The 18499-nt window shown below is 44.2% G+C and overlaps 1 protein-coding gene across 1 annotated transcript; it reads right to left on the minus strand.

Annotated features, from left to right (window-relative positions):
- Positions 1 to 8501: 8501 nt before the first annotated feature.
- LOC146198939 (uncharacterized) lies at positions 8502 to 16698 on the minus strand. Its single transcript, XM_084592007.1, has 5 exons — positions 16173 to 16698; positions 13466 to 13950; positions 10771 to 11063; positions 8646 to 8799; positions 8502 to 8569 (listed from the first exon to the last, which is right to left on the minus strand). Exons 1-5 carry the CDS (start codon positions 16346 to 16348, stop codon positions 8502 to 8504), a joined length of 1176 nt encoding a protein of 391 aa, XP_084448133.1. The 5' UTR covers positions 16349 to 16698.
- Between the last annotated feature and the right edge of the window lie 1801 nt (positions 16699 to 18499).

Here is an 18499-nt window from a genome sequence, read left to right on the forward strand (position 1 = left end):
TCACTTACAAAGGAAAACCAGTGGCAACAAAAACACCACCGAGACACCGGCGAGGCTGCTTCATATGCACCCAACTCCCTGGTGTGGCTCTGGGTCCCTTCCGCAACCGCCGGCCTTTCAAACAAGATTCTTGCTCGGTATCATGGTCCATACCGAGTCCTTCAAAAACATCTCCCATCAACTACCTAGTTGAGCCCGTTACGCCCTCTGCAGACTTGCGTCACCGTGGACGTGAAACAGTTCATGTGGACCGAATCAAGCCCTACTACGATCCGTCTGTCCTTTTGGCTCCATGAGTCGCCAGGGTGGCTCCCTTTCTACCCGGGGGGAAACTGTAGTGTGGTAATCTTCATCGTTATAGCCACTGACATGCGTCACGTGCTGGCACGCTCGAGAACGAAGAAGTTGGTCGTTGTCTTTGTGATTCGCTACGCCTGACGGGGTGCCGGTGCGAGTTCTTCCCGAGCAGCTGGATTCATTTGCGTCGACTGAATAAACACAGCCCTACAATATATATATATATATATATATATATATATATATATATATATATATATATATATATATATATATATATATATATATATATATATATATATAATATATATATATAGAAAAAGAAGGGGATTTTTAGGGCTTGGATGAAAACACGTTCAAAGCAGACGTGGTGAGGAAAAAGAGTTTATTCGACGACTTCTGGCCGCGGGTTTGGCCTTCGTTGGAAGGCCGGTGCCACGGCCGGAACGCTAAGTACATTCTTTTTCTACATCTCGTCTGACATTTTTGAGCGTATATATATGGGTGTGTTCGGGTAAGAACGATAATCGGATCAGGGTCTAGGACCATTTTTTGTTCTCACTGAAACTTTTAAATGCCGGGGAGAAATGCCTCCACATAAAGGGTTGAACCTTAGATTTTCAACGTAAGGCGTAGGCTCTTCGGAAAAAAATTATATATCACTAAAGGTGGAAGTCGTGGTTTTTGCATTTCAGAACTTTACAGGTTTGAACACCTGCTGCTTCCGCAATAGACAGTTTTCGCTCTTCAAGTTTTACTTAATAAATCTATTCAACGTCTAGGTTTATAAAATCTATTGGAAACCCGTTTTCTTATTGCACGTCATTTAGTAAAAGATCGCAAATTTTGCTTCAGGAGCGGCGCGCTCACATAATGTTGGTTTTCAACCTTACATACTGGCCTAATGCATTAAGTTGTTTGCACTAAAGCCTTTTCTCTCTATTATGCAAGTTACGTTCCTAACATCAAGCAATATTTGGAACCCTAGATGGTTATGTGTTCACCACAACGCATCCTATATATGAACGCTCGAAATTCAAAAACAGCAAAAAAGGGGCAACTTTTAGTCCAGTTCAAAAAAAAAAATAAACGCCATCTGCTATTTTAAATAACAACACTCTAAAGAATCCTCAGTACCTCATTGATATTACGCACTGAAAACGTGTTGTATTATATTACTTTAAATTATAAAAATAAAAAAAGCTTAGCACTTGTCTTGAAAATAGACAATATTCAGCCCTACATTTCGGCACGACTTAATAAAGCGTTGGCGCTGAAAGTTGTTGTCTTTATTATCCAGTTACTGTTCTTTATGTCTGGAAAAGCTCGAGGCCTGCCCGTTTTTTCTCCATATTATATTGAAATCGGCCAAGCTAAAATATTATCAAAAATGCGTAACTCTTATTCGATTTTAAATGAACTTACCTAGCATCGATTTTTATCGAAATCAACTAAAAAGAATTTAACTACTTTACAATTACTAGGCACTAAATGTATTGCATTATGTAAGCTAGAAATACAAAAATATATATAATACTGAACGCATGTTTTTAATGTATAGAAGGGTTCTGGCTTACCCTTAAGGAGTAGACGCCAAAACTGTGATTTGTTATTTGCTGAATTTAGTTACCAATTAACTTATGCAAGGAGGAGTTGGAGAAAACTAGTTTATTCAACGTATTACTAAGCGTCAAGAATGTCCTTGGCCAGGGACACCAAGGCCAACTGATCCTTGAGCTGGTCGGATGCTACCCAAGCCCACCACGTTGGGGGAGGACGGTGTAGAAAGTGGGGTGTTTGAATTGCTACAAAGCATGTATCCAAAGCCCACTCAATGCTTATAAAATCGTTTTCTGCTTGTTGACAGGGTTGATAATTGCTTAAAATGGAATGAATTTTTTTTTTCTTGCAATTTCATGGGAGAACGCAAGTGACGATTGAAATTTTCTCTGTCCTATAATCACTTTTATTGAATAATGCCGTGCTATTCAATCCAGCTCTTAATAATATTTCATTTTTCAGGAATGACAAAAAATAAAATGCTACGTTTAGAAAAATAATTTTTCTAATGTGCACCTAAGTACAATCAGAGGCAAAAAGCTTGGCAGCATGATAGTTTTACTAGAATTTAATATTGATTCATGGAAGCAGCACGAATGAGTTGATATGACGAGGATTTTTGCTGACAGAGCTACCTAGGCAAGAGAAAACGCGAGCCAGCACGGTGGGAGCCTTCCCTCCCCCTAAACTGCAGGTTACGCTTTGCAGGTTAGGTAGACGGTGGGCTTGCTCCCTGCTGGCTCGTTTTTTCTTTCTGGGATCGACGAGAATCCTCGTTATATCAACGCATTCGTGCTGCTGCCATAAATCAATACTTAAGTCTAGCAAAACTAAATTGCTGCCAAGGTTTATTGCCCAAGTTTATACACCGGCAGATGAAGACTATTCAAATACAGTCGTCATCCAGTAATTGCCTTCTTGCGCCAACTTTCATACGTATGCCACACAAGCGATTTTTGAACGTTCGGTTTATAGAGCATGAAAATTACACCTGTTCAGATTGACTGAACAAAGCAGCAAACGTAAAAATAGCGCATTATCTCCGACAAAAGACAGTTCCGGTTTCAGCGTCCGCAGGAATAGACGACAGATGTTATGAAAGCATTTCACATTTCTTTCCGAAATTTTATCAGCAGTGTATCCCTCACGCTATCAAGGACGGAAGAAGGCTATCTTCAGAAATTTTAATTTTTATGTGAACTCGAATGCATAACTAGTAATTGGTGTTTCTGTAGCTGGGGTGTTCTCGTAATTAACAATGCGTTTTCTTTCCAATAAACAACACTTGATAATGTCGCCTGGCCTGCATCTCTTTTCTATGTCTATTGTAGGTTGCACCTAAAGATTTTGTTTTAAACTGCCGCTGAATCATCCAGTTTTCAGTTCTGTTGAACAACTTGTTTTGTTGTCCAGAACATAATTTTTATTATGTACAGCATTTTTTCTCTGAAGATAACTGGGTTTAGAGGGTGGGCTTCACTTCCCTTGACCCGTTTTTGTTTTTGCCTTGTTGCTGGTTTTGGAGCTAATAGAATAACAAAAAATATGCGGCACACTACACCTCTAAAGTGCGATGAGGCGAAAGCGTTTGTTTGAAGTGCCTCTGATTTCGGCTTTACTGCGTCTGCCCCTGGGTTCGTATTTCGAGTTCGCGTCGTTATCGAAAGTGTCGCTATCTCCTTTGCCTCGAGTCTTCTGATTGGAGGAAACGCCGGAACTGGAAATTGTGGCAACCAAACTGATTATTCTTCTAAAGTTTCGTATTGGAGGAATCAGCGTCCGTCGCCGCTTCTCCGCAGCGCTTGCCACACAGTCACTAGGCCGCTTCGGCGCCATGCGTCTCACTCACTCGACTGCACCCAGACGTCTGTCGAAGGAGCGTCGGTGCATCTGCTGCCGCTGCTGACGCGCGCGCGCCCCGCCCACCGACAAGTTACGTCATCCTCGCTATGCACAGCTGCACCCCCAACCTCGCAGGTAGTTGCTAGGGAGAGAGGAGGAGTGCGCCGATGTGCGGGGAGAGGTCACAGCCGGCACCGTTCCACGGCACGGACGCGTATTTGGGTTTGCTCGGGACGGTGGCTCTGCAAGAGAGAAAACGACAGAAGAGACGAAGAAAGTCGGCTGTTCCGACTACCATCTACACCCCCAAAGGCGACGCAAGAAGCTTGAGAGAGCAGAGCCCAGCGGCCCAGCGGGGCCCAGCGGCCCAGCGATTCAAGGCGTATGCTTTTTCAATGGGCGTTCATGTCGGCCACCGCGAGGCGGCGCAAGCTTGAGAGAGCCGAGCCAGGCCGAGCGGCCCAGCTATTGTGTAATACGTGTATATAGATATATATGTAGCAGACATTCGTGCCACTTGCCAGCGGCTTGACTACCTACAGTCGCGCCGCCTCAACAACACCTGTGATCCGAGCCAAGCTCCCGAAGCCGATCTGCGCACCATGATCCGCTCTATTATACGGGAAGAGCTCCACAATGATATTTAGTCGGTGCCTGCTTTCTCACGTCCACCTGTTCAATCTCCTGAGTTGCATGGCATTATCAAGGAGGACCTTGCTTCATTCACTCGTCCCATGGCTACAGAACCACCAGCCCCTTCCTAAGTCCCTACGTATGCTGAAGTTACTGCGGCACCTCCTCGTCTTCCTGCCCATCACTGGCCTGTGTCACCCAGCCTCGCCGCCCTGTCCTCGCGACAACCGGTGTGTGGTAATTGGCGGCCTCTCCCACCTCGTCCAGTTTGTTTCTACTGCGGCATCCGCGGCCATGTTACACGCGTCTGTCGCCGATGACTGCGAGATGAGCGTGCGAGCTACAGGTACGTTTGACGTGACGACGCGTACCAGCTTACGCCTCACCAATATTACACCAACAATGACCTCCGTCGACTTCCCCTGACCTGTCTATGACAGCACGGCCATCGCTTCGCCGCTCCCCATCACCCTTTCAGCGGACTTTGTCTCCCCTTCACCCCCATCTTCAGCTTCTGCCTGCCGCACGGAAAACTAGCCTGTGCAGTTTCCGGAGGTAAAACTGCACTGTCTGCCGTCGCTCCAATTCCTCCACTGCTCCAATCGAACATGTCGACTCTATTCGTTGAAGGAAATGTACTGGAAGCTTTAATTGATACTGGTGCCGCTTTTTCCGTTATGCAGCTTGACTTGTGTTTAAAACTCCGAAAAGTGTGCACTCCTTACAACAGTCCTGCTTTACGTGCTGCAAATGGAGAGAATATTAACCCTTGTGAAGCGTGCACAGCCCGAGTCATCATTGACGGTATCTTGCACTTCATTGAGTTTGCTGTCGTATCCTCCTGTGTCCATCAACTCATCTTCGGCTGGGATTTCCTCCAAAACGCCTCAGCAGACATTAAGTGTTTCGCTCCCACTCTTGAGGTCACTGCAGGCAGCGTTGTTGCTGATAGAGAACGACCTTCCTCCCGCTTAGTTATGGTTGCCGATAACGTCCTCTATCCGGACAACGAAGATATTCTTTCTGTGACTTCTGACGCCGTCACCGATGGTGACGTCCTGAGTACACCCAGCCCTCATCTCCTGTCAAGAGGTGTTATCATCATCGTGTCCCTTCTTCGATTTTGTAGCGGTTCTCTTCTTGCTGCCTTCAACACCACATCGGAGCCTATTCTTCTGTGCCGCGGCTCTACTGTTGCATCAGTTGCTTCCGCCCAGCCTGTCGCTCTTCTTCCCATTTCCGACTCTGATCGCTATGATTCATCCCCTGCCTCGCTCAGTGCAGCACTTCGCCACACAATCAGCACCGACCTGACAGCAGACCAGACAGACGCATTGCTCGCTATATTGAACAAGCACGCAGACCCGTTCGATGTCAATTTCGGCGCATTGGGTCAACCCGCTGCAGCAACGCATCGCATCCACACTGACGGATCAGGCATAGTTAGGCGCCAGCCATATCGTATGCCTTCAACTGAGCGCAAGGTTATTCAGGAAAATGTTCGTGACATGCTTGCACGCAACATCATATGCCCATTGTCCAGTTCTTGGTCACCGCCTGTTGTTGTTGTGCTAGTGCAAAAAAAAAAGCCGGTTCAGTTTTGTGTAGATTTCCGTGCTCTGAATAGAATCACTCACAAGGATGTGTATCCCCTCCCACGAATTGACAACGCCCTCGACTTTTTACAAGGTGCCCAATTTTTTTTCAGCCTTGACTTAAGATCAGGCTAATGGCAGATCTCCATGCATGAAGATGATAAAAGGAAGACCGCTTTTGCAACACCCAACGGTTTATACGAATTCAATGTAATGCCATTTGGACTCTGCAACACTCCTGCTACGTTCGGGCGCATGATTGACACAGTTCTCCGCGGCCTCAAATGGAAAACATGTCTCTGTTACTTAGGCGACATCATTTTCTGATCATTTTAGTCATCTCGATAAAGTTTTGACAGCTCTTTCCAGTGCCGGCCTACAGCTAAACACGAAGGAATGCCATTTTACATTGAAAATCTATTAGTTCTTGGCCATCTCGTAGGCAGCGAAGGAAATAAGCCTGACCCTGAACAAAATCGCTGCTGCGCTGCACTTTCCCCACCCGACTAGGGTCAAAGATCTCCGCAGTTTCCTCGGCTTGGCATCATACTTCCACAAATTCATCCGCGATTCAGCCTCTATTGCCTCACCTTTACATGCGCTTCTTCACACCGATATGCCTTTCGTCTGGTCTCTTGCTGCGAAGAAGCATTTGAAATTCTGAAGCGTGCTCCGACTTCGGGTCCTATCCTCTGCGATTTTGATGACAAAGCTCCGACTATTTTGCACACCGACGCCACTAGCCATGGCATTGGCGCTGTCCTTCTGCAACGCCAAGACATCTCTACAGAAAATGTTGTTGCCTATGCACACCGAACTCTGACTACTGTGGAACAAAACTGCACTATTACCGAGCAAGAATGTCTCACAGTCATCTGGGCTGTTCAGAAGTTTCATCCTTACCTGTACGGCCGTCACTTCACGGCCATCACTGACCACCACGCCCTATGCTGATTATCCTCTTTGAAAAATTTGTCCGGTCGTCTCGGGCGGTGGATCCTCTGCCTTCAAGAGTACGACTTCACTGTCACTTACAAATCGGGCAAGAAGCACAAGGACGCCGACGCTCTCTCTCGTTGCCCTATTGCTTCGCCATCGCAACACATGTCCTCACATTCCTCTCCTGTCCCAACGGAGTCACGCGATTTAAACTCTACAGTTATCCACTCTTTATTTGAGCGCCGCCTCTATTGCTCCCATGCCAGACATAGACTGTAATCTGGCTCACCACCAGAGTGCTGACCCTTACTGTCGAAAGCTGATTGATGGTCTCACCGGTGTTATGAGACCTCCAAATGCCCGTCTCTGTTTTCGGCTCAAACATTTCAAGTTACAGAATGGCACATTATTTTGGCACAACTACAGCCCACTGGGCCACACCTGGGTTCCCGTAATTCCTTCTTCCCTGCGTCCTCAAATTCTACAAGGATTTCACAACGACCTTACCGCAGGTCACCTTAGATACCACAAAACCTACGACCGCATCAAAAGTCGTTTCCTCTGGCCTGGCCTTTCAACCTCACTATTGAAATATGTAGTGTCTTGCATCCCTTGTCAACGCTGCAAGCGGTCTACGTCGCCTCCTGCCAGTCTCTTACAACCTCTCCTATGTCCTTTCACGCCTCTCAAGTCGTCGGAATAGACTTATATGGCCCCCTGCGCTTGACTCCAGCTGGCAACTGCCGAGTCGTTACTGCCGTTGACCACCTCACCCGATACGCTGAAGTCGCACCACTTCCTTCCACCTCCGCTTCCGAAATCGTCAACTTCTTCATCCACACCATACTTCTCCACGGCGGCCCTCGCCTCCTCCTTAGCAATCGTGGTAAGTCGTTCCTCTCCACCGTCCTCGCCGCAGTGCTTCATGCTTCAGGCACAGTGCACAAAACTACATCTCCTTACCACCCTCAGACCAATGGTCTCACGGAACACTTTCATCGCACCCTTTCTGATATTCTATCCACCTATATTCACCCTCAGCACAACAACTGGGACTCTTTACTCCCCTTTGTCACCTTCGCCTACAACACTGCCGTTCAACAAACCACCACCTACTCTCCATTTTTTCTTGTTTATGGCCACCACCGTACCTTCTCACTCAAAGCATCTTTCTTCTCAGTTTCCACTCCTTCTGCCGCACCTTCCCATGAACAGTTTGTGTCTCGTATCACCCACTGCCGTGATTGTGCCCGCCTTCAAACTGAAGCCACTCAAGCTTCCAGGAAAAGCACATATGATACAACCCATCGCTCAGTGTCTTTCAGCCCTGGAGACGAAGTGCTACTCTGGACGTCTACTCGCATCCCCGGCCTGTGTGAAAGGTTTCTGAGCCGTTTTATTGGCTCGTACACGGTTCTAGAACAAACTTTTTCAACTATCTCATCACACCTGCATCGCCTGTTCGCGATCACCGGTGTCGCGGCACTGACACCGAAGTAGTGCATATGTCGCGTTTTAAACACTAACTGCCGACCTTAAGCTATAATTTACGACCAGGATGGTCGCTTTCGTTTTGGAGGGGGAAGGTTGTAAGCAGTGTGAGTGAACTTCATCTTCATCTAAGTGTAATCATTATCAAGTCGTGGGAAAAAGACGAAGTGGTGATGAGCTGGGGCTAGTCAGTAGCTGCTGCTTCGGCTTATCTGAAATAGAAAGGTGAATTCGCTGGTGCGACTGTCTGCCTCACGAGATATATATATATTATAATGTAATGAGCACCTTGTTCTCCCTGCATTTGTTTGCTGATTAGCCTAATGTTTGCCATATGGGCCTTGTTTCTGAAAGCCTTGATGTCGCAGGTAGCGCCCAGCTCCCACTCTTCCTTTAAGTTGACATTCCACATGACAGCTGAGGACCACCGACAAGGGTGGTTCTGGTGAGCACCGTCAAGTGTAGGTTACACGCCACACAAATATTGAGCAAACTTGAACACTGAATAACCACTATTGTAGCTTAGTTGATAAGAGTACCAGACACTATATTCGAGGTTCACAGGTTTGTATCCCACCAGTGACCTGTGGTTGTTTTTTTTTTCTTCTTTCTAATCAATTATTTACAAGATTTTATTGGTATTTCACATTTATTGGCACATACACAGGCACACACACAGATCAGTTAGACTAGCTTTTTACTCGGTTAACATCTGGTTGTTTCGTTCTTCTACCTTCCAGACTGTTACCGTCATCATTGATTGATCCTTAAAGACCTTGAGCGGGCATTATTTTTGGGGAAGCAAGGACTAGTAGAGAATGTTCATTGTCGTAGATTTTTTATACAATGGAAAACAAACAAAAAGGCATGGTAACAACATTGCAATACAGTGCATAACAATAGAACAATGCAAAAACCAAATGGTCAAGGGCACCAGTGCATTCATGTCAGCATATGCTTACACATTAAGGCGGTTTATAGAAGCACAATATGCACAAAGTAGTATGCAGACAAATGACAGGTCGTATATGCTAGTAAAATTTGAGAGAGCGAACAAAGCAAAACTCACTTTTGAGGCTACGCAGACAAATGACAGGTCGTATATGTTAGTAAAATTTGAGAGAGCGAACAAAGCAAAACTCACTTTTGAGGCTACAGTAAGGTAGTTAAGAAAAATTTAAGTCAAAATGCTGCTCATTTTAATTTAGCAATTTGGACTGATATTAACAGTCTAAATTTCAAGTTCAGACATTCCTGGACTATAGATTTCGGAATCGAATTCCATTCATCAATGGCCAGTGGCAAGAGAGACCTATTGAAGGTATTTGTGTAGCCTGTTATTAACCTTTTCAAAATTGGCCAACGGGCACTGCCATATTGGAGACTGGGCTGTGCTCATAACACAGAAAAAAGCTGCGGATTCTGCGGAAGGGACCACCACCGGCCTGAATGTTTCACGTTTGGCCTCAGACCTCCTGGAGGCCAAACGTGAAACGTTCAGGCCGGTGATGGCCCCTTATTTTCATAATGTGTCACACCATATGAAGAAGATAGCAAAGAGGCATTCTATCCCTAAGCTCTGCTCCCGCACGTGCAGTGATGGGCGTCTTGGCTGCCAAATCAGGCACCGAACTACTCATGTTCTTTGCACCATTGGAGTGGTGTATTCCATCCCACTTTCCTGCGGGAAGACGTACATCGGGCAGACTGGCCGCTGTATTAATAAGCGACTGAGGGAGCATGCGCTAAATGTTAAGAAAGATGACAAAGGTGTTCATCTCGTGTCCCATATTCTTGCTTGCGAGTGTGCACCGCGATTTCATGAGACAACGATTCTTGGCAGAAGCAAAAATAAACACGCGGTTGGCACTTGAAGCTTTTCATATCAAGAAAGAAGGCGAAAACTGTATTAGCGATATTAGCTACAACCAATGGTAGCTGACGGTAACAAACTGGATTCCAAAGGCAGGAAAGCGTAGCAGGGGGAGGCAGAAAGTTAGGTGGGCAGATGAGGTTAAGAAGTTTGCAGGTGTCAAGTGGATGCAGCTAGCACAGAACTGGGTTAGTTGGAGGAATATGGGAGAGGTCCTCGCCCTACAGTGGGTATAGTCTGGCTGATGATCACGATATGTAGAATTTTTATAGCCTTTGCCTATTACCTTATAAAATGAATTGGAAGCTAATGCTGTATTTTTATTACATAGTCTTTGGGAATTATTATTTAAAAACTGTGGTGGTGAAAATTTATAAGTTGATTTGTGTATGCAACAGGTCAGATTAAATTTGCAGAATGTTTCATTTTGTTCTCCCCCTTTCCAACAGAGCAGGAGAGAGGCAAGATCAATTCACAATTGTGCACCTAACTGTAATTATGACTTGGTCCGTTATGAACACTATGCACATTAATGCTTACATGAGCACCACCGAAGCACGTCGGGTAGCTCTGCTTGAGCAGGCCAAAAGCAGCTTTGTAGCTCTCGGTGCTTTGAGAGCTGTGCAGCAGGACCGCTAGCGGCAGCGCTCCAACCACGGTCGCTGCAAGTACCAGCGTTACGCTGCTTTGGGACTCATCGCATGAGGCTGTGCTGTCGATGAATATAATCTCCTTGGCAGAAGTCAGCCCTAGCGTCCTCTTCATTATTTGGGTGACTATAAGAGCTGCCCAGCTGGTACCATCTTCAGATTTTGTGATCCTGACATCGATCCCTGCGAAAGGTGACACGTGCTTTTAACCTTGTACTATCGACTGTGTCAATGCTTCATGTGACGTAACCAGAACACTATTTTCGTACAAAATAATAGAGACCTTTCTTTAGATCCAAGCAGGGAGGTAGAAAATAAAAGCAAAATGCAATGAGAAGGCAAACATTAATTAAAAACATGAAATAAAATTGCAGTATACGACAAATGCATTTTCTAAAATATGCTATAAAGTTTGTTGCCAATGGTAATCAATACCATTTGTAGAGGTAGAGCTTGCCACTCGGAAATTGTTCTTAGAAAGTGAAACTTCAGAGCATTAGTATGCATTAAGTGTGGTGTTCATCTGTGATTATGATGACAACAATTTCTGAATTTTTCTAAACCTTTAGGTAGGTATATACAGGCCAAGAGAGATGCCTAGTATGGCATGATTTCATTGTGGAGAAAGGGTAAGGCTGACAGTCACTGAAATGAAGGAAAGCATTAGGGAGAATATTTATATCATCTCCTAATTTGTGGTGTTGATCAATGCAATTATTTCTTTTGCCTGAAAGATAATTTATTAGAGAGTAGAAATGTGTTCACAAATGACTATATGGGGAAGGCAGCAATTGTGCGAGAACCGCCTGTGCTTCTGTGATATCAGGAGCAGTAAGACCCTCTTTGGTCCCACCCTTGTTGTGTAGCAAATGGCCTCCGTTTAGGTTATTTACTTATTTTTGACCGGAAATAATGTGGTGCCTGCATTAAATTAACACATGAAAATAGAATGAAGTGAATGCACTATATTTTGTATACATTTCAAGTGTAAATAATAGGTGGTAATGAGAAATTTTATTTCGGATTCTCAAATGAAAGCAGTAGTAAATACAGCATGAAAAGAAAATTATGTAAATATTCTGAGACACAAAACATTGCTGTTATACTACATGACAAACCTGTAAGCTTCAATTCCGTGTGTAAGAAAGACTCCAGCCTACCAGAAAGCATAATTGCTATCTGGCTTTGCATAACACTACGACCCATTACTACAGCAACAACCAGATAGGCAGGGATATTTTTGAAGCTTACTGCATTGCTAAGAAGCCGGTCACATGTGTAGCATAACAGTCTTTTGTGTTACAAGGAAATGAGATAGCCTTCATTGATAAGTGCCTTTCATTGCAGCATAATCCTTGATGTTTTGTTTTGGTTTCGCACATTTCACCGTATATACTTTCTAATAAATCTTAGTTGTTAGACAGCACCCGTGTCGTCCTCTCCTTTCTCTGTCCTTTGTCTCTTTTGCACTTTTCCACAATGTGAACTACTTTTAACTCACCCAATACAGTTTACTGTTTATCATGGCTTTCCACACATAATTTTTAAAACCGATTTTTAATAGGGCGCCCTTGCTGAGCAGATATGCGTATATAATTGAGGGCTTTGTAGAGCTGTGCATGTAACAAAAGTCAGAAGTCTCTGGAATCATGGAAAACACGCAGAGGAATTTCTTTTTTTATTTTGATAGTGTGGTTGATTGAATTGGGAAGTTTTTCATAAATGATATTTTAGATGTCGGATCATTAAACAGGACACAAAAAAGACGAAATAATTACTGTTTGTGCTATCCAGGAGTAAGGTTTCACTGCTGGCAAACAGTTATCAAGCTAATGACTGCAAACACCTTTTATAGGCTATTGTACACTTTCTTTTATGCCTTGTTTGCACCGTATCATTCTTATGGTGCATTCACCCTTTTTTTCACCTTCATATCACGAGATTTTGCATTTCACTTAGTATAAGCCATGTTCACCTTATCCAGCAAGTAACATGGCAATCATATGGTGTCTATGAGGCTGTGAGAAATTCATGGTTTTGAATCTTAGCCATTCAATCTTTTTTCTGGGGTATTTTATGTGACGCAGTACAAACACAGACATGTCACTTTATATTGCTCCTGCCAACTTAACATGTTATACCCACTATCAACTCTCACAGGCTAGATGCATGCTCATGACAAGTTTAAGATATGAAAATATTCACTGCAGCTTGTAACGCTAAAACATTAAATACCACATGAAACCAGTGGGATTTGTCTACATTGCATTTTCATGCACCAGGCCTATTACTATGTTAGCGGCTCCTGTGGCAGGTACAATGTTCACGAGACAGAGAACTGACTGTTTGGCCTGCAAATCTCAAAGTTCCAGGTATTGAAAAGTGGAGACTAACATGGCCATTGCTCCGAAGCTTTATGGTTAAAGCCTGACGTGGCCTCTAGAAGGGAAAAGAAAACTGTAATGCAACCTCAGATGTCGGCCTTTCCAGGCTGCAACAACGTTATGGATTTATGCCCTGAGGCTATAAAATCGCAAAAAAAAATTTCTCCATCACATAGTACTGTTGAGCATATTGCAACTTACCGTTATGAAGATAGGCTGGTGCCTTTTCAGCCAGCTTAGTCAAAGGATCTGCAGTACTGCCAAAGTGTTCCTTCCGCCAGACCCGGTACCAGTTGTAGACTGTGTTGGCACTCGGGTTTACAGCACCACTCGCCAGTTTTTCTAGCCCGTCATCCTCTACTTCCAGCTTTCGTTGGTGTAGTGCTATGGCCTCTGCTGGGCTGTGGCCATCATTAAAGTAGGAATGAAATGCTGCCAGAGTGTCAGACGTGCTCCGCAGCAACCGCAGGCCATCCGCGCAGTCAGTAGCATGATTATGGTCATCCCTGACCCTGATGACAGCAGGCAGCGGCACAGTTCGCTTCAAGAAGCCATCCCTCATCTTTGTGTCCTTTGTGACTTTCTTGACTTTTATGTCAACGAAGGCTGGGCAGTTTGTAGCGTTCCGGCCAGCAGTCTTGTTGCGACTGCTATGCTGGCATCTCCACCTTTTGTGGAATACAATCCTAGGGAAAAAATGGGGGGCTATAAGAATGGCTTCAAAATAGTGACAAGCAAAAGCTATGGGAAGTGTGGTTTGACATGCTTAAGCAAGGTTGTAGAGGGGGTTTGCATTAGGGGGATGCTCAAGCTTCACCTTAAGAGGTAAAAAGCAAAGCCTCAATTGCCTGCGAAGTTCTCGGCGAATAACCATGCATTACACCAGTGTTGAGTGCTTTATGGTAAGGTTAAAAAATATTCTTATAGCAGCTGTCCATAGGCCACTATTAGGATACAAAACCCAATTTTTTGAATTAATGAAAACTTTGTTGTCAAGCCTCCATTCAATGCAAGGAGCCTTCTTAGTTATGGGTGATGTGAATATCAATATGCTTGGTGAAGATTCATCTTCTGAGTGCCTAGAAACCATACTTCGCGCTTCCACTTGTTCGAATATAATTTCCTTGCCTACCCATGTTACCGATACCGGTGCCACACTTCTAGATATCTGCATTACCAATTGTACATTGTGACCAGTGCTTATCAGGTGTGCTTTCCCTTTATATCAGTGACCACATCCCAGTTTTTACATGTATCCCGACATGTATTAATGACGTGCAATTTGCCTCTTTCACCGAAACTGGTCATGTACGCTGATGACACAAATATTTTTTTCTCCGCACAAACCTTTACCAAATTGAACACTGTCATAAATAGTTATTTGAGCAAACTTTGAATGTTAAAAATCCTAAATGTATTATTTCGAGCCTCATAACAAAGTCTGTGACACTGAGCTAGTCCTACACTTTCAAGGTGCAGCATTGCAGTGTGTGACTTCAGAAAAATTTGTAGGCGTCTGGTTTGAAGAAACCATGTCGTGGAACACACATGCTAGCAAGTTGGCGATAGAATTAAGCAAAACAGTTGGCTGTCTCTATAAGCTGAGAGGATTACTTCCAGTAAAGCTCAAAAAAGCAATATGTTTTGCTAATTTCTACTCTAGTCTTTCATATTGCATTTTAGTTTGAGGAGCTACAACCATCCATAATTATAATAAACTAGAGCGGCTACAAAAAAAGGTGCTACGAATTCTTGACAACTTTTATGGAAACCCTAGCCAGCTATTTACTGATCGCTTGTTTACTAAACATCATATGCTTAAAGCAACTAAATTATATGATTACAAACTGTCTTTCTATATGCATAAATGTACCCCTCCAAATGATACACACATCCCTTGCATGCTTACAGCTTACGTAGGGAAGTAAAACCAGTGCCACATACACGAAAAAAAATTATGGCCGGGCCACTCTTGACTACCGCATACCATCACTTTATAATAAACCTAAAGCCCACATTGACTTTACTGCTCCATTTAGCGCATTTAGACACGAATCAACAAATTTTATGATGAGGCAATGAATATTACTGTGATGTTCATATTCATTTATGATATCTGATGTGTGTATAATTCTTTAGGAAGTGTAAACGCTGCTTTTGCTCTCATGTTCATATCCATTTTTATTGTGCTGTGAAATGCACTGCGAGATGCTGCCTGTAGGCCCCCAAGGCCCAGTCAAGCTGTCTGTGGTAGCTTTTTCCATGGGGGACCCCCGACTTGTAGGTTGGAAATAAATTGGAAAGTAGAATGCCCCACCACTTTTTATTATGCTTTTTATATATTTTTACTTTAAGTGTGTTTTGGGGGAAAGTAAGGTGCAGGTTTTCGGTGGACATCCGCACCAGGTCATACTGCCGTTTCATTCTGCGATTGTTAATAATAATAAGTGGTTTATGGGAAAAGAAAGTTGCAGTATTTGTCTTTTTCTGTGGACACCTAAAAATAAAGATTAGTTTTTGGCGTAAGAAAAGTGCGGTATGTCAACTCAAGGTCATTTGGATGATGCCAGGCGAATTCAAAGTTGCATCCCAAGAAGTAGAGCTTACAATCTAAAAATATAAATTTACATTCCAGCATAACTAAGCAGACTTTTGTTTCAATTCATATATTAGAAAAATGATACATTGAAATTACACTATACTCATTTATTCTTCATCTAAGAAGCCACATTAACTTGTGCATTATGATGCTGGGCCATCAACAAATTGAATGCACAGATACTATCACACAAAATGAAACAACCAAAAACTTTCAGTTCAGTAGAGAGAACATTGGGTGTAAGCAAAATTAGTTAATCAAGAGAAAACTACAAGGAACGAGCACATGCCAAGTCAGGTAGTAAAATACCTTTTAGGATCGGCCACTTCCCAGTCGACTACCCACGACGTACTCGTAGCATTGCTGTAGCTGCTCAGCCACTCGTACGCGTCCCCATCAGTGTTGAGGGCGACACGAAAGCATTTGACGTTCTCGACGCTGTTGTCGTTGTCGAGCTCGCATGTGAATGGCAAAGAAGCCGCCATAGTTTCACGTACGGACAGCACAAGCGCCGAAGAATGCTGCTACTTCTTTGGCAGGAGTGTCGCCTTCTGCTGCAGCGCACTATGACAATGAAGCCGGTAATGCAGGCAAAAAGTTCAGCAGAAGCCAAGAGCGCGCGTACGGCGCTACACGAACGAAAAATTCAGCAGCAGCCCGAAGCGTGCACACGCGACGTTACCCGGCAGGTAGGCAGTGAAGCGCACAAACGACGTTACAGGGCAAAAAACGTTCAGCAGCAGAACGTCCAGAAGCGCGGCGACAAAAGGCGCGCGCGCGCAACACCCAACAAGCGAGAGGTGCAGGGAGCAGGACGTCCAGAAGCGCGGCGACAAAAGGGGCGCGCGCGCAGCACCCAATGAGCGAGAAGTGCGGGGAGTGATAGCCGCTGGCCGGAACAGCCCGCTTTCTTCGTCTCTTCTGTCATTTGTCTCTCGCGGAGCCACCGTCCCAAGCAAACCCAAATACGCGGCACGGACAGACGAAAGCCGTAAGAGCCATTAAAGGCTTTCGCCTTAAAAGTGCTAGCCTGTTTTGCTTTTCATCCAACTTGGAATGTATATTAACTTCATTTTTTTTGCCTTTCTTATTCTTAAGTGATACTTTGCTCCAATGTTTTCCTCATAAATAGCAGATATGATGCTCCCGCCAGTTATCCGCATTTCTCTCAAATGCATCCACTAGATAACTGATATCACCCAACTTAAACGGGTAGGTTGTCAACGGCTACTAGATGCATATGGTAATTGGACGACCAGGAAGTTGCTTGTCATGTAGTGAAAACATTAAGCACCTAGTTGTCGCCACTTCCTTCTTTCAGTAGGACGACGGTGGGTACCGCGGCTGGAGGTGCGGAAGAGCGGCTAAAAATATCGCTAAACCAAAATGATGCTGCGGCGTTTACAGGTGGTCGGCCACGAAGATGAGTCTGCTCTTCATTCTATTCAGATGTAGTCAGTAAAAAAAAAAAAAAAAAACGAGAACAGAGGCAGCAGACCTAGATTCTTGAGACTGGACGAGTACGGTAGACTATTTTGCTTGTCGTTTGTTCCATGGTTTATCCCGCTCGATAATTCGGCTCCTCTCGTCGTACGTACCGTACATACAAATGACGTTTTCTTCGCTTTTATGATTTGCATGACGCGAGATTAGAACGCGGTGTGACGACCGCCTATTTGAACTACTCCTGAGCTTGAGCTTAGCCTTATAGAGCATCAGACCATTAAGCGCGGCTCGTGAGTTTGCATGCGCCCTGAGATATGAACGGGAAGAAGCCGCCGTGAACAGCAGGAGACTAAAGGCTGACATACGTGGCATTCTAATGTGGATGTTGAGAACATTTAGATGACGAAGCGAACAAAAGAACTAAAGAACAGTATTGTGAGTCAAGATACCTTCATCAAGAAAAATACTGTTAGTTAAGAACACGCTGTCACTCAATCACTCAAGAATCAAGCATAGTAAGCTAATACTTTCTGTCGCAAGGACTACAGAATCGTTAGCCGAATAAATAATGTTATTCACTTCTTAAACAATTGGCCTGAGAAGCACCCCCATCACCCGAGCTGTTAACAGCTTTGATGTACACTTCCTAATTTCTTTTATCATTTTTGTGCTGTTGTTTCCGTCTTTTCTTTTCTGCAATGCGACATTTTTTGCCAATCTTTTATTGTGTATTGGTTTAAGCCCGTTGGGCTTTTAGTCGTGCGGGCTAGGGAACGCCGTTTTTATTCCTTTTAAATTGCCCGCAGAAAATTCCGTTCTCAAGATAACAAAGCTGAAATAGCAGAACTATGAACGCAGGAAGAAGCTTCCGATCCACCGACCGGCTCAGCCACACCTCGGCGCCTCCTCTCTCCGCCCTACTACATGATTCCTCATTTCAAATCTAGATGGCGCTTGCTTGTCCAATTATAGGACAATATAAGGCCAATACAAGGCCATGAAATATCCAGAGTAGCAGAATATAAATATATCTAGTTGTATGGGTAAATGAAGGATTGACAAATATTGAAGAGCATGAGCAATAACTTAGGCCAAAAGGGCGCAGAAATGCCGGAATAATGAAGCATAGGGCATTCTTGGGGGACAACAGCTAGGTAGCAGGTGATGAGGGTTATTTAGAAAGCAATTAT

Source organism: Amblyomma maculatum, chromosome 2 (genome assembly GCF_055883805.1).
Source record: "Amblyomma maculatum isolate TAMU_Amacu chromosome 2, ASM5588380v1, whole genome shotgun sequence".
In the NCBI taxonomy this organism is placed as follows: Eukaryota; Metazoa; Arthropoda; class Arachnida; order Ixodida; family Ixodidae; genus Amblyomma; species Amblyomma maculatum.

Excerpts from the sequence above, each read along its gene's own strand:
- LOC146198939 (XM_084592007.1), bottom strand. The coding sequence starts at position 16,348 with ATGGCGGCTTCTTTGCCATTCACATGCGAGCTCGACAACGACAACAGC. Across the intron at positions 11,064-13,465 it reads ACCAGCCTATCTTCATAACG|GGATCGATGTCAGGATCACA; the intron begins GTAAGTTGCAAT and ends CACCTTTCGCAG. Across the intron at positions 8,570-8,645 it reads ACAAATGCAGGGAGAACAAG|ATAAGCCGAAGCAGCAGCTA; the intron begins GTGCTCATTACA and ends TTTCTATTTCAG.